The following is a 17,206-nucleotide window of genomic DNA, read 5'->3' as shown; positions in this document are numbered from 1 at the left end:
AACATACTGTGGCCACTGAAGGACTGAGTTTACATAATGTATCAGTGATGTTGCTAAAATTGTTTTTATAGACATGATAAATGTTTAATCCCCTCAGGCCAAGCAAGGTTAGTTCATTTGTCATAAATTAAGACAATGGTAACTTAAATATATTGTGTTTACTATTACATCAACTGCTGTTTGCTGCTCAATTTGCTTCAGGCTGAATCCATTTCTTCCATCTGCAGGATAACCTATTGCTACTAAATTAATGTGATGACAAAACTGACCTAGAGAAGATAATCAGATTCCCTCATTTTTCACCAGCTCTATTACCCTGTTGTCTGATGGTATAAGAGAATACCACTGACAGGGTAAGTTATAAAGAATAAGAGTTTATTTTCCTCGTGGTCGTAGAATCTGAGAAGTCCTGGGCCAGAACACTGGGACTGCTGAGGACCTTCGTGCCATGCCATAGCATAGTAGGAGCAAGGGAGGATACATGAGAGAAAGCAGAGGGTTGACACTCAAAATTAGTCATTTACGATCGCCTGGGAAATGAATATGACTCTGGCTACTTCTGTGAGGGAGCTTCCATAGAAGTTTAATTGGAAGATGAATCCTGAATATGGGACTTGAAATCTCATGGCTGAGGCTGTGAACTGGATGAGAAGGGGAGCATGAGCTGCATGAGCACTCATGTCTGTTTCTTGACTACAGGGGGTCTGACCAGCCTTGTCACACTCCTGCCGTCACAGCCAGAGCAGCCTTTGTCACCACCCCTCCTTTGCTGTGCTACCTTCAAATTGTGAACAGATATAAAACTTTTCTAAGTTTCTTTAGTGTGGCTTTCAGTCAGAGAAATTTAAAAAAAAACTAAAAGAGAGGGTAGAGAGGGCAAACTTCATCCTCTAAATGGAACCAACTTTTGGCTATACCTCACTGCTGGTAATGGTGATAACCTAAGCCCATGTCCCGTGTTCTGGGAGTTCCAAGATGAATGGCAGTCCTCCAGTCCCTTACCTTGACCCGCTGTACCCCAGTGGCTTTCAGGGATCATCTGAGGCCTCAGCTCAGGTTGAGACCCTGTGTCTGAAGCCCTCCAAGACTAGAACTCAGATAGTTTTGTATGGTGGAAATGGCTTAACCCCACATATGGTCTCTGTGAGGACTTTATTCCCACAATTTCCCACCTAGGCATCTAAAGTGTCTGTAATAGTCTAAAAATCTATGAAACAGCCTTATTTTACATGTCTAAATAATTGGTGACACGTGACCAACACCAAGGTTCACATCTCACACCTTCTCTGGGACAGGCTGACACCTAGGCTTACTTGAGCCATGGCTAAAGCAACTGGGAAGTGCTATTCTGGAATATTAGGAGCAGAATACTAAGAGCTTTGTCAGGGAGCACCTGGAGTCCGTCCTGCATCCATCTCCCCAAAGCATTCTGATTTTCAAAAGCTCTAGGCTTTAAAGAGCAGATTTGAAAAGCTCCAAAATCCTTTGTGGGCTTCTCTCCATTGTCCATGATCCCTCTGCCTATGCTAATCTCAATTAGCTACACATGTGACTTTGCATTCTTCTCCTGGCCATTCTGGAAATATTTCAACTCTTTGCCTTTTAGTTTATTTTTTCCATTGCAAATTCTACCTTAAGCTCTTCTCCTCTTGAATCTTACTGTTGTCAAAATGATCATACAGCAGTTGGAAACCTCTTGAATCCTACATTCTATAAAGTCCTAGGATGCAAACATAACCTCTTACTGTGACTCAGGGACTCACAGAGCTCAAGCTAGCTTCAGTCTCACTGTAGAATTAAGAACAACCTTGAGCTTTTGAGCCTGCTCCTTCAGCAGGTTCTCAAACTACAGGCATGCATCTTCATATTTGTTTTGAGTGCTGGGGATGGAAATCTGAGTTCTGGGAACAGTGAACAAGCACTCTACCAAAAGAAGTACACAACTAGCCCAGGCATGAAATCTTGCCGACTTCTTTGCAGCTATGTACTAGGGATGAACTTGACTCTAGTTTCCAGCCCCTTGCTCCTTCTGGCTACAATCTCATGAAAAATGCCTGTCATGTCCATGTGCCTGAGGATATCCTGAGTGATATCAAGAAAACCTGAACAATCCATGGAAGAGTAAAAGGATGAATAGTGAGGACCTAGTAATGGTAAAAGCCAGATCCTGGATAGAAACATAGAAGAGGAAGAGAGCATGATACCACAACCGAAGGACGGTTTGAGGGTAAGAGATGGTGGAGATTAGGCAAGCAGGAGCTCAGCAGCAGCCCTGTGGTCAAGGCTGACTCCAGAGCACAGAGCCAAGTGCAGGGACAGGTGAAAGATAGACCTAACAGAAGTTACAAGGAATCGGTGAAAGGATAGTGGCAAAAGACAGAACAGAACACATCGCCACCTCTACTCACTCCCATGACACCACCACCGCTGCCACGGCCACCACCACCCGCATACTCTTTCAACAAAAGCCATTGCAGGTGGAATATCACAAAAGAAAAAGCAACAAGAACAGGAGTCAGAGGACAAAGGATAAAGCACAAGAAAGTGGGGAAAAGCTAAGTGGTTTTTTTTTTTTTTTTTCATTTAGAGTTGAAAAGTCATAAAGGGAACTTGAGGTTTCAGCTGTATTGTTTGTAAACTGAAAATGTGAGCACTCATTTCAGCAAGCATTGGAAACAAGTTCAAAGACAGAAGGTGTGCAAAGCTCTTCAGTCACAGGAAGTGACATTTTAAAGGTTAAAATTAGGCACCTCTGTATGCTTTAAACCAGTAGTTATTTAATAGAAAAACTACAGCCATGAGAGAGAAGCTTAAATTATTGGTAAAATGAAGAAGGCAACTGGATTTGTTCCCAGCTCATCCTTAAATCACCATGTACATTTAAGAAACATCGCTTCCCTACTGAGTCTGACCAACTGGCCTGTGAGATCAAGCACTGGGATAACATGTTTTAGAATCATCTTCCTGAAGCCTGGCTGACCCAGAACTGTTCATCTTATTCTCTAAGAACTTGAAAGGAGAAAATTGGTGTGCCTCTTCTACTAGTCAGCTTTTCCACTGCCAAGAGAAACTACTCAAGAAACATACTTGAAGGAAGATACATTTTGTCTCAAAGTTTCACAAACTACCTTTGATTGTTTGTGCTCTAAGTGCAGGCTCTCTGTTGAGAGGGAAAAAGACAAAAGTACTTAGCAACAACAAAAAATATCTTCCAGTGGACTGATCCACAGGATGAGTCCATGGCTGTTAACTTGGCCAGTTATTACAAATGCAGATGAAACATTACCGAAGGAGAGAGACATCTGACATCAAACTTCAGTGGTGGGATTATTTGCTTAAATTCAAACCATGAATTGAATTTTCTCATAGATTAATCATCTGAGTATGCTGTCACCTTAAATTAGTTTTAGAATGTAGCTTATTTGAATTAGAACACTAAACATATTAAAGTTATCTGCAAAGAAGAGAGTATTTAACTTTCCTAGGAGTTAGCTTGTTAGTAGTTAAAATTTAAACTAAGCCCAAAGTTTCTATTCTGATGCATTAATACACCTATCCCTGTTCATTATTCTTATTGAAAACAGTTAGAACATGAAAATTTAGAAGAAAATATGTGGGCTAGTAGATAGATAAGCAGTTAATGGTGCCTACCACCTGTCCTGACAACCTGAGTTCCATCCCTGGGACTCACATAGTTGAAGAATCAACTCCCACGGGTTGTCCTCTGCCCTCTATACAAGCATCATGGTGAGTATGTGCACACACACGCACCACCACCACAATCACAATTTAAAAATAAACGTTAAATGTTCAAATTTGCCATTAAGAACATATTCTTGAATCTAGGTACAAAAGATAAGACAAAATTTAAATGAATAATATACGTTACCTAATAGGTAACATTTAACTAACAAGCCATACACATGAGTAAAGTAATCAAAGAATACAGCTTCATGAGCAGAGTCTTTGTTTATTTGGTGTATAGGAATGAGATATCTGATGAGAAATTTATGCAGGTATTGTTTTTCTTATTGAAAAAAAGGTTTGTCTTACAGTGAAATTCATGATGAAATTCATGAAATTCACTGTCTCTATCCCCTCTTCAGGGAGGAAGCAGCTTGGTGAACATTTAACAACCCCAACTCTTCTGGCGTAGCTTCAAAGTCAGTCATAAAGTGACTCTCGGGTAGTTTTAAGTTCTCCTCAGTAGACACTGGCAGAAACCACACTGACTTCCTAAAGAAAAGAGGAACAGAGAGAATCAAGATTGGAGTTCTTGGTGCCACAGTTTTACAAGTTAAAACTTAGAGCCAAATTATTCTTATCTATATTAAACACCATCACATCAACTTGATAACTTTGAAGGCAGAGACAACAGAATCACTAGAAGTTCAAGACCATGTCTACATAGTAAGTTTCTGGTCAGTAACTCGGTTGGATTTCTGAAGGTGAATGAATGGATATAAGTTTGTGTACAAACTTAAAGTCTATGCACCAAAGCTCTGTTTATGTCTGTTTGTCTGACTAGTTATTATTTTTTTAATTTTAGATTTATTTTATATGTAAGAAGGTCTTGCCTGCAGATATGTATGCATACAATGTTATCAGGCCTTGGTGCCTGAAGAAGTCAGAAGAAGACTTCAGACCTCTGGAACAGGAGAGATTGATGACTGTAAACCATCATGTGGGTGCTAGGAATTAAACCTAGGACATCTGCAAAAGCATTAATACTCTTAATCATTAAGTCTTCTCTCCAGTCCATTATCATCACTTTTTCTAAGTTAGGTTTGCCAAGAACAAGAGAGTAATTATTGTTCACAGAGGAATGACCATTCATCTCTGTTAATATGGAAGCCTCTGAAGAAGCACTAGCCATGAGACAATGGGTCAGAACTCTACATTACAACCAGCATTTAATGGTATATGAAAAAGATGATATATTTATGTATGTATATGCATGTGTGTATATATGACTTAATCAAGTTTGGCTTTAATTTGGGGTTCTGGTACGCCCAGGATGTCACTAAATTCCTCAACATAGTTTATCTCAGAAAAATACTTGTATGGAAGGTCATAAATACTATGAAGGTAAATAATATGTTCTGTACCAGTGGTAATGCTGGTAAACTTTATGTTATGTGGATTCTACCACAGTGAAACAAAACAGACATATGATTTGCCACATTAAAACAAGTTACAGATTTGCTCTGAGCTCTACATTCTTTTTTAATATCAAGCATGTTTGTATATTAGACAAGGTTATAAATGGGTTTTTAACATTTGGTGTAAACATTTCCACATGGCAAGTCGTGCATCAGGATGCTATTGCATTTCATCTCAAGGTTCCTATGGGGCATTTTCTGGATCCAATAGTAGTATCATAAAATTGCAAACAAGTGCATTTAATCATACAGGTGAACAAACCTTTCTTCATTCTCTACTAGTTCATATTAAAATGGCAGATTTGTTTTCCACTCACATTTTAGGCATGTAGTCTCATAACATTAAAAAATAAAGTTTATTAGGAGAAGTGTTCTATAAATGAGATAACAGCAAAACAGTGATGCCACAGACCAGTGGCTCAGCAGGTAAACTCTCATGCCAAATAATCTTATGAGCCAAGTTCAATTCCCAAACTCCACAGATTGGAAGCACAGTAACAATTCCCACAAATTGTCCACTGACCTCCATAGAAACACTGTGACATATGCACCCACAAATATACACAAAATAATTAAATAAGTGAATATAAAACAAACTAAATTTCAGATTCCCAAATTAATATGTATGGGTGTGTCTCGATGCCTAATTCTTCTATTTATCAAAGGTGATGGAATATTTTATTAACTTCATTTGTAGCTGTAAACTATAAAGCTGTAAAATAATCTATGACCACTAGATTGTATGTTAGATCCTTTCAACTTGGTAATGTTTTGATTCTAAAATTAAGTTATATATTTAACTTTTTAAACTGTAAAAGAAACCAAACAAATGGGACCAGAAAAGAAGATCTCCTCATTACATAATAATCAAAACACAAAATGCACAAAACAAAGAAAGAATATTAAAAGTTTCAAGGGAAAATGGCCAAGTAACATACAAAGGTAGAACTATCAGAATGACCCCAGACTTCTCAATACAGGCTATGAAAGCCAGAAGAGCCTGGTCAGAGATCATACAAACACTAAGAGAACACAAATGCCAGCCCAGGCTACTATACCCAGCAAAACTATCGATCAACATAGATGGAGAAAACAAAATATTCCAGGACAAAACCAAATTCAAATCATATCTCCATACCATTCCATCCTTGCAGACAATCCTAGAAGGAAAACTCCAACACAAGGAAGGTACATACACCAAAGAAAAAACGAGATATTAATCATCTCTGAACAAATTCGAAGGAGAGAACCACAAGCACATACAGCCACCTATAAAAACAAATATAATGGGAACCAACAGTCATCTGTCTTTAATATCCCTGAATATTAATGAACCCAGCACACCTATAAAAAGACATAAGCTAACAGACTTAATATGCAAACAAGATCCAGCATTTTGCTGCACGCAAGAAACACAGATCAATAACAAAGACAGATACTATCTCAGAGTAAAAGGATGGAAAAACATCTTCCAAGCAAATGGTCCTAAGAAACAAGCTGGAGTTGCCATCCTAATATCCAATATTCCTAATATCCTAATATCCAGTCAACCAAAAGTTATCAAGAGGGATGAGGAAGGACACTTCATAATCATCAAAGGGCAAATCCACAGAAAGTCTCAATCCTGAACATGAATGTGGGTGCCCAAATGAAAGGGCACCCACATTCATAAAAGAAACATTACTAAAGTTCAAAACACACACTGAACCCCACACAATAATAGTGAGAGACTTCAACACCCCAATCTTACTAATAGATAGGTCATTGAAACAGAAACTAAACAGAGACACAGTGAAACTAATAGAGGTTATCAGATATCTAGAGAACATAGAGAACATTTCAGAGAGAGAGAGAGAGAGAGAGAGAGAAAGCTGAAAAAAAAAAAACACCTTCTCAGAACCTCATGGTGCCTTCCCCAAAATCAACCATATAATTGGTCACAAAACAAACCTCAACTGATAAAAGAAGATTGAAATAATCCCATGCACCCTATCAGACCACCATAGCGTAAGGCTGGTCTTCAATAACAGCAAAAACAACAGAAAGTCCACATACATGTAGAAACTGAACAACTCTCTACTCAATGATAATTCGGTCAGGAAAGAAATGAAGAAAGAAATTAAAGACTTCCTGGAATTAAATAAAAATATTGACACATCATACCCAAATTTATGGAACACAATGAAAGCCGTACTAAGAGGAAAATTCATAGCACTAAGTGCCTTGGTAACGAAACTGGAGAGATCTTATACTAGCAACTTAACAGCATACACGAGAGCTCTAAAACAAAAGAAGTAAACTACCCAAGAGAAGTAGAAGGTAGGAAATAGTCAAACTCAGGGCTGAAATCAACTAAATAGAAACAAAGAGAACAATACAAAGAATCAACAACCAAAAGCTAGTTCTTTGAATCAACAAACTAGATAAACCCCTAGCCAAAGAGCTAAAGGGCCCAGAGGCAGTATCCAAAAGAGAGACATAACAACAGAAATGGATGAAATTCAAAAGCTCACCAGATCCAACTACAAAAGCCTATACTCAACAAAACTGGAAAATCTAGATGAAATGGATGGTTTTCAAGACAGGTACCACATACCAAAGTTAAATCAAGAGCAGGTAAATTATCTAAATAGGACACTATACGCCCCTCAGGGAGACAGAAGTCATTAAAAACCTCCCAACCAAAAAATATCAAGGGCCAGGTGGATTTAGTTCAGAATTGTACCAGACCTTGAAAGAAGACCTGATACCAATATTCCTCAAACTATTGCATAAAATAGAAACAGAAGGATCATTGCCTAATTCATTCTATGAAGCCACAATTACTCTGATACCTAAACCACACAAGGACCCAACCAAAATAGAGATCTTCAGACCAATCTTGCTTATGAGTATCAGGGCAAAAATACTCAATAAAATTCTTGATTTTATTTATGAATCCAAGAACACATCAAAACCATCTTTCACTATGATCAAGTAGGCATCATACCAGGAATGCAAGGTTGGTTCAATATATGAAAATCCATTAACATAATCCACCATATAAAAAAACTCAAAGAAAAAATCATCTCCTTAGATTCAGAAGACGAATTTGACAAGATACAATACCCCTTCATGTTAAAAGTATTGGAGAGATCAGGAATTCAAGGCCCATACCTAAACACAATAAAAGCAATTTACTGCAAACCAACAGCCAATATTAAATTAAATGGAGAGATACTTGAAGCAATCCCACTAAAAGCTGGGATAAGACAAGGATGCCCACTCTCCCCATACCTATTCAATATAGTACTTGAAGTGCTAGCTAAAACAGTAAGACAACAAAATGAGATCAAGGAAATATAAATTGGCAAAGAAGAAATAAAGGTATCACTACTTGCAGATGATATGATAGTATACATAAGTAACCCCAAAAATTCTACCAGAGAACTCCAGCTGATAAACAACTTCAGCAAAGTGGCTGGATATAAAATTAACTCAAATAAATCAGTAGCCTTCCTTTATACAAATGATAACAAGCTGAGAAAGAAATTCGGGAAACAACTCCCTTCAAAATAGCCATAAATAATCTAAAATATCTTGGTAACTTTTACTTATTTGGTAACTCTAACCAAATAAGTAAAAGATCTGTATGATGGTAACTTCAAGTCTCCCAAGAAAGAAATCAAAGATCTCAGAAAATGGAGAGATCTTCCATGCTCATAGTAAAAATGGTCATGCTACCAAAGGTAATCTCCAGATTCAATGTAATCCCTATCAAAATTCCAACACAATTCCTCAAAGACATGGAAAAGCAATTTTCAAATTTATCTGGAAAGGCAAAAAAACAGAATAGTGAAAACAATTCTTAACAATAAAAGAACAGCTGGAGGAATCACCATCCCTGACCTCAAGCTCTACTTCTGAGCAATAGTGACAAAAACTACATAGTATTGGTACAGAGACAGACAAGTTGATCAATGGAATAGAACTGAGAACCCAGAAATAAAACCACATACCTACACACAATTATTTTTGACAAAGAAGTAAAAAATGTTCAATGGAAAAAATAAAGCATCTTCAATAAATGGTACTGATCTAACTGGCTGTCTGTATGTAGGAATGGCACAGGGGGGAAATTTCCTAAACAGAACTCTAATGACTCACACTCTAAGATCAAGAGTTGGTAAATGGGACCTTATGAAACTGGAAAGCTTCTGTAAGGCAAAGGATATAGTCAATAGGACAAATTGGCAACCTACAGATTGGGGAAAAATCTTCACTAATCCTACATCCAATAGTGGGCTAAGATCTAAAACACATAAAGAACTCAAGAAGCTAACCACCAAAAAAAAAAACCAATCAAAAATGGGGTATAGAACTAGCTAAGATCAAAACCTCAGGTGACAATACATGTTGGCAAGGATATGGAAAGAGGAACAGTCCTCCATTGCTGGTGGGATTGCAAACAGGCATGGCCACTCTGGAACTCAATCTGAAGATTCCTCAGAAAATTGGAAATAGATCTATCTGAATACCCAGCTATACCTCTCTTGGGCATATACCCAAAAGTGCCCCACCATGCCATTACATTCATAACGGCCTTGTTTGTGATAGCCTGAAGCTGGAAACAACCCAGATGTCCCACAACAGAAGAATGGATACAGAAATGTGGTTCATATACACAATGAAATATTACTCAGCTATTAAGAATGAGGATATCCTGGGGTTGGGGATTTGGCTCAGTGGTAGAGCGCTTACCTAGGAAGCGCAAGGTCCTGGGTTCAGTCCCCAGCCCCGGAAAAAAAAAAAAAAAAAGAATGAGGACATCCTGAGTTTTGCAGGCAAATGGGTGGAACTAGAAAATATCATCCTGAGTGAGGTAACTCAGACCCAAAAGGACATGCATGGTATGTACTCACTAATAAATGGATATTAGCCAAAACATAAAAAGTACAAAATACCCAAAATACAGTCCACAGAACTCAAAAATGTCAACAAGCTGAAGGGCCCAAGTGAGGACACCTCAGTCCCACTTGGGAGGGAGAAGAAAGCAACCACAATGGGGGAGGGAGGGAGTTGTATGGGAGGGAAGGGGGGTAAGGAAGGGGGAGAGGGGAACATGGTCTGATATTGGGTTGGAAAGGATTGAAGCCCTGAGGGCCAGCAGAAAAAATGGAAACAGGCAACCTCTAGAGGTAGAAGTTTGGGAGGACCCTCCAGAATGTACCAGGACCTGGTAGGTGAGAGACTCCCAGGACTCAAATAGAGGGACCCTAGATGAAATGCTCCACAGTGGGGAGAGGGAACTTGTAGAGCCCACCTTCAGCAGAAAGACAGGGCATCAAGTAAGGGATGGGATTGCTATCCCACAACCAAAACTCTGACCCATAATTGTTCCTGTCTGACAGAACTGCAGGGATAGAAATGGAGACCAGACTGAGGAAAAGATAGTCCAGTGACAGCCCCAAAGAGGGATCCAGCCCCAAGTCCTGACACCATTACTGAGGATATGGGGCATGCACAAGAAGGGACCTATCATGACTGACTTCCAAAAGACCTGAAAAGCAGCTGAAAGAGTCAGATGCAGATATGAACACCCATCCAATGAATAGAAGCTTCTGACCCCTCTAGTTGAATTAGGGAAAAGCTGGAGGAAGCTGAGGAGGAAGAGGGCAGCCCTGTAGGAGGACCAGCATTCTCAATTAACCTGGATCCCTGAGATCTCTCAGACGCTGGATCACCAACCAGGCATCATACGCCAGCTGATATGAGGCCCTAAACATATACAGCAGAGGACTGCCAGGTCTGGGTTCAATCAGAGAAGATGTCTCTTACCCTCAAAAGACTGGAGGCCCCAGGGAATATAGAGGTCTGGTGCAGTGGTTGGGGTAGGAACATCCTGGTTGAGACTTGGGGGGTTGGGGTGGGAAGAAGTATAGGTATGGGATGTGGAACAGTGGGAGGGTGGACCAGGAGGGGAACAAAATCTGGAGGAAAAGGAAGAAGGAAGGAAGGAAGGAAGGAAGGAAGGAAGGAAGGAAGGAAGGAAGGAAGGAAGGAAGGAAGGAAGGAGGAGGAGGAAGGAGGAGGGGAGGAAGAAAGAACAGGAAGGAAGGAAGGAAGGAAGGAAGGAAGGAAGGAAGGAAGGAAGGAAGGAAGAAAATAATAAGGTATCTACTGAAGCATTTTATAATAGTAACTTAGGGTTTGTTTGAATTATTCTCATGGGCAAGTCAGGATATAGTCTCTAAAGTCTCTTTTTCTGTGGGAGAAGCTCAAAGGAGAGAGATCCACAGGACTTACCGAGATGCACAACACAGCAAAGGGACTATCTGAAGTTTGGAACAATGATGCCTTGGACGAAAGTACATCTCAGTTTCAAAACAGATGGTTTCTTCTGAGATAACCTAGGAGATCACATGGTTTAGGAGGAAGGTATTCTAGCAACAGAAGACGTGAATATGAAACAAAAATCATCAATATTTCAAAAGTGGCTTCTGTCATTCTCAGGTGCAGGTGAATTTCCAGCCACTTAACAACAGAACAGAAAAGGAGCACCATAAGAGTGAACTAAATGTACTTTTAGACAGGAGTGTCTAAGACACGGAAGCAAACTGTCATTTAACAGTCTTTGTAATAGAGTATTAATGAAAAGCATTCAGGAGTTATTTCTGAGTGGTTTGTCTCTCTGTCTCTTCATTGTTCTCTTTGTATTTCTCTGTTGCATTTCCCTGTATGTGTGTGCGCATGCGTATGCACATGCACCCATGCATGCATGTTCTACACATATGCATGTGTGTGTTGTGGCCTGCATGTACTAGATGCATGTAGATGTGCACGTGCAGAGCCAGAGCATAATGGAGATGTTTTCCTCTATCGTGCTCCAACTTATTGCTTCGTGGCAGGGTTTTTCACTAAACCAGAAGCTCATGAGTTGGGCTAGGCTTGCTGGCCAGCAAGCCCTCAGGATCCACCCATCTCTGCTCCCCAGTGCTAGGATTACAGGCCTCTATAGCCACACCTCCCTTTTCACATGTTTCATGGGCTTTCAAACTCAGGTTCTGATGTTTGCAGAGAAAATACTCTTACCCACAGAACCATTTCTTTAGCCCTCAACAGTTTTTTAGTAACAATTTAGAGCCAAATAACAAAAAAAAATGGTTTAAAGCACAGGTTCTGGAGGGAAATCAGTCTAATTTGTAAAACCTCACCAGCCCATTAATCACACCTGGGTCAATTGTGTAAACCCCCATCTGAAACTCTGGGTAACTAATTTTCCAAATGCAGTGCCTTATCGTAAGTAATAAGACAATCAGTGAATGGCTCAAAAATATTACTGTAGTATAAATATAAACTTTAAAAATCTACAGGAAAACAATGTCCCTAAATGAAATCACATTTTTTAAATCAACCTAACCCTAGCTGAATAGTTAACAGATATTTAATTCTAATGAAAATCCATTCTCCTGTAGGCACACATCCTAATGGAGCATGGGTAAATTTCAGAAGACTGAACTGAATTGACTGTTGAAATGAACATTGAATATCATATGCATTACCAGGACTGGTGACCTAGAACATGAGAAGCATTGAATAAAATTTAAAATTGTTTGTGAAGGGGCTAGGAAGATGGATATGTGAATAAAAGTGCTTGAGGCTCTTGCAGAGAACCCAATTTGGGTTCCAAGCACCCACATTATTTGGCCTACAACTGTCCAATGGAGGAGATCCGATGTCCTCTTTTGGCCTTCATGGACATGTGCACATATTCATGCGCAAATACAGATAAACAAAAATAAAATTTTGCTTAAAACCTTCTTGCCAAGCTTCTGTGAAATAGACTAATTAAATTATTTAAAATTAAATTATTTTAAATTATTTAAAATTATTGCCTGCATCATGAGTCTGCAGATCTGTGCTACAAGTTTCTGGGCCTTAAATTGACCCAATAACTGGGGAGGAATACATATGGGACTCTAATATGCTGTAGTCATTGGTTATTCTCAGTAGAAGCATGTAAATGGCTCAGTTGAAGGACCATAAGGTTGACAGTAAGTCAATAAGCATGGCAAGAAACTTATTGCTTTTACAGACAGCACTTCAAAGTTCTCACCTTTGACCTGATGCCACAGTGAAAAACAGGGTATATAAAGTCATACTGATATGTGTGCACTTGAGTTGCAGGGCAGCCCTTTCCCAGAACTAATTCATCAGCAAAAACATATGGATTGTCTCTGTTACTGGAAGTCGCGCTAACGATGACCATCATCCAGTCCTGAGAGCAATTTACATCCACTGCAGAAAGATATACATGAAAAAAAAATTGAGTGTGTATTAGTTTCACAAAAGAGCTAATTTTCTGTCAAGAGTAAACATAGCTTTAAAAAGAGCCTATGAAGGACTTTGAGGTTACCATTATTTTTAAATGCATCTGCTTAATTACTTCTCATGTACATAGATAGATGTCTGATATATCACAGGTGAAATACAGCAACATCAAGGATGACAAAATAAAATCACCTATGTTTTTTTTTCCTACTGAAGAACTGAGATCCCACAAAAGGTGCTTTATTCAAGAGTGTGTGAAAGGGAATGCTTTATCCTCACGACCTTTGTGAAGGGATGAAGAGAAAATAGGGTCACGAAGAACTCGAAACAGCCTCAAACAGGAGAGAAAGAAGTCTGAAGAGAGAAAACTCAACCTCCTCCCAGCTTCCCAGGGCTGGAAAACCCACCTTCAGGTAAAGCTTACACACTGAGACGTATACACTTCTGTCTCAGCCCATACACTGAGACCTTCAGGAAGCCAACCACTAACCTAAGTTTTAATGGCTGCATTGGGACAAACTTTACATAATGAATTTTCCCTAAATGGGAAATATATGTGGTCAATGAGTGTGCGGCTGCAGCAGTCTCCACAATCAGTGCGGCCTGTGAGTTCTTGATCTTTAGAGACAAGCCATCATTAAGAAGACAAGGTGAGTTTGGGGGAACTTTTGGGAAGGCAGGTGTTCTACATCTATGTCTTTGTGTGTTTAAAATTTTATTCTAATGTGCCCTAAATAGGAGACTTGGGAAGAACTTCCTTAAAAGAAAAATTGTAGATTTAAGATTAAATTGGGTTAAAATTGGGATTGAAAAGTAAGTGGACCTAGGCAGACTGAAAGTCTATGCTACACAGCTTTGCTCCCACCTCCCATCACCACGTCAGTCAGCTGGATGCTTTATGGTGGTCCCTCCAACATCAAAAAAAGGACTGAGGACCACATATAACTGTTGTACACATCAACTTAAGCAATTCTTCCTGTCCCCAAACAGTAACTAGGACCAGGTCACAGATAGCTTACTCATTCTGTCCCAGAAAGCTGGAATCTGCTAGTTACCATTTCCTCTCTGCATGTGCTTCCCTTTTCAGCCATTAAGTGCTGCATGGCCTAAAGACTGCATTGTAAAGTGCAAGGATACCAGAAACTACATATGGTCCTCACTCCTACAAGGTTTCCAAGTCAGGTGAAAAAGAGACCTACATCTCACTTCTAAAAGAAACTCCATTTCCAATAAAAGGCGATAGACAAGTCAACTTTGTAAATAATAATAATGCAAGAATTCTGCCTTGGTAAAGTTCGTGTTTAGTCAGATCTTAAAACTAGGAAGTATCTTGATTCTAGGTGAAATGGGGGAAAGATATCAAAGTGAATCTTTAAACATGACAGACTTGCTTTACCTTGGTCTTCATGGCTTCCTAGAACCATCATGATCTGATACGGGTGACTGGCAGAGCAGTACTTTTGTGTGTGTGTTTCTGTAGCCAAGGCTAGCCTTGAAATTGCTATGTAGCCAAAGGTGACTTTTGAACACCTGATTCAGCAGCTTCACCTTCCCAAGTACTAGAATTAGATAGACTTGTTTCATCACAGCCAGTTAGGGCAGTACTTTTAAAAGGACAGAAAGCAATATTATCATCGAGAAGAAATACGGAAGCAGGAAGATCAGTTTCATCGACACAGCGCAACTAATTTCAATACTGTCGAGTACAGAAAAGTGGTAATAGGTTTGAAAAGGCAGACTGGGATGCAGAGTCATGAAATACTTCTGTAAATGATATACATTATATAGAAAAGACAAAACCGTAGGAAAAGAGCATGTCTAAGAACTTAGACATTAGGCAGAAAGAGGAAAAGCGTAGATTCACAAGTCTGCTTTGCCTGAAAGTATTACTCGTCTTCCAGAAAATTTATAGCAATGTGACAGCTCTGTCGGGAGGAAAGGACCTGAGTGCAAAGCAATCACCACACACTAGTGTTTTCAAGGAAGCATCCTCCAAAAGAGCCTGCATGGAGGGCAATCAACTGTTACACACTACCCTGTCTAGGAAGGATTTCCAAATGCTATTTACCATCAATGTCCCAAGCACAAGTCCAAACCAAGACAGCAAGGTGAACCAGGACCTTGAAAACCACAGAGACCCCCATTTGGGCAGACTTCCAGCTCAGCACCACTCAGAAACAAATGGGAAAAGTCAAGGCTGATTTAAGTGATTCTGTATGGCAACCCATGCTCAGCTGCCTTCATTTTTCTTGTTTAGGTAGCCTGTGGAGTTGAGGGGCCCTCATTGATGTGCTGACTACTTCAAACTCAGGTTCTCACCATTATTTACACCACAAATCTCAAAGAGGCATACCTGATAGGTGGATCATGCTCTAGTGGATGGTCCCACCACTGTGCAGCACAAATTAGATACAATAGAGTATCACAAAAAGAAGACAGAAAGTTGGGGGTGGGGATTGAAAAAGGGGTAGAGCTGAGAAAATTCAGGGGGAAGGGCTAGGAGTAAATCTTATAAAAGTATGCTGTATAATTTGTGAATTTCACAAAAATAATTAAAAGTATTTTTAAATGTTTCCATTGATAACTATTTGCAATGAACTGTTAAAATCACCTAAATGCCCCCAATTACAATATTGACAGCAATTACTATGTTGTTGGAAATAGTTTGTATTGCATGACTTTTAGGTATCATAAAGTTTGAACTGATATGTGAATATTCTAACTCACATACATGTGAAATCAAAAAATAATTATTCCTAATTGACATGATTAAGTGTCCAGTTCATGAAATAAATAAAAAGGCAGGATTAAAAAAGTAATTAAAATTAAGAATATAATTCCAGACTTTTCCCACCAACAATGGAGGAGTGTTCCTCTTTCTCCACATCCTCAGACTGAATTTTTTCCATTTTGACTGGTGTGAGTGGAATCTCAGGGTTTTGATTTACATTGCCTGATGAACATTTCTTTAGGTGCTTCTTGGGCCATTCAATATTCCAGTTGAGAATTCACCAACAATGGATCCCCTTCCCCCCCCTTCCTTATGGGTGTTCCTCCAACCCTCCCCCATTTCCGACAGTCTAGTTCACTGGGGGCATCTGTAAGGGACCCATGGCTTCCCCTTCACTGGTGCTCTTACTAGGATATTCATACCTATGAGGTCAGAGTCCAGGGTCAGGGTCCAGTCCATGTATAGTCTTTTGATCATTGTTGTTCATATTTTTTCAAGCTCTTCCAGTTCATTTTGATTCCTTGGTGTTCTGTTCAGTGGTTTGGAATCTCTGTATTTGGATTCTGGCTGTTTGATCTACATCCGGCTCCTTTGCTTCATCCATCTTGTCTAATTGATATGTGGGCAGGCTCTGAATGGGTGTTCCTTCAGTTTGTTTTTTGGGTATTCTTGCTTCTGGGCCATTCAATCAGTGAGTGCATACCTTCAGTTGAGAATTCTAGTAATATTGTTTACCACATTTTCTGTATCCATTCTGTGGTTCTTTTCCAGCTTCTGGCTATTATTTTTAATAGGGTTATGTTTTTATTCTCTGGGATCCTCAGGCAGTTAACATCTTCCAGAGTTCTTTACCAGTCTGCAACCCCACCAACAATATTAAACATTACCCATTTTTAATAGGTTATTTTATTCCTGGAGTCTAACATCTTGAGTTCTTGATCAGATATAGGATTGGTAAAGACCTTTTCCCAATCTGTTGGTTGCCATTTTGTCCTACTGATAA

The 17,206-nt window shown here is 39.4% G+C and overlaps 1 protein-coding gene across 1 annotated transcript; it reads right to left on the bottom strand.

Annotated features, from left to right (window-relative positions):
- Positions 1-3,964: 3,964 nt before the first annotated feature.
- Positions 3,965-15,616, bottom strand: Oosp2 (oocyte secreted protein 2). Its single transcript, XM_032895372.1, has 4 exons — positions 15,541-15,616; positions 13,258-13,439; positions 11,448-11,551; positions 3,965-4,236 (listed from the first exon to the last, which is right to left on the bottom strand). Exons 1-4 carry the CDS (start codon positions 15,614-15,616, stop codon positions 4,092-4,094), a joined length of 507 nt encoding a protein of 168 aa, XP_032751263.1. The 3' UTR covers positions 3,965-4,091.
- Positions 15,617-17,206: the final 1,590 nt, after the last annotated feature.

Source organism: Rattus rattus, chromosome 2 (assembly GCF_011064425.1).
Source record: "Rattus rattus isolate New Zealand chromosome 2, Rrattus_CSIRO_v1, whole genome shotgun sequence".
Lineage (NCBI taxonomy): Eukaryota > Metazoa > Chordata > Mammalia > Rodentia > Muridae > Rattus > Rattus rattus.
The sequence above is the reverse complement of the archived record's forward strand: the minus strand, read 5'-3'. Positions and strand labels throughout refer to the sequence as shown.

Coding starts and splice junctions, on each gene's coding strand:
- Oosp2 (XM_032895372.1), bottom strand. CDS start 15,616: ATGGGGGTCTCTGTGGTTTTCAAGGTCCTGGTTCACCTTGCTGTCTTG. Junction 13,440..15,540: donor TTGTGCTTGGGACATTGATG/GTAAATAGCATT, acceptor ATCTTTCTGCAG/TGGATGTAAATTGCTCTCAG. Junction 4,237..11,447: donor TTGCTGTGTTGTGCATCTCG/GTAAGTCCTGTG, acceptor TCTTTTCTTTAG/GAAGTCAGTGTGGTTTCTGC.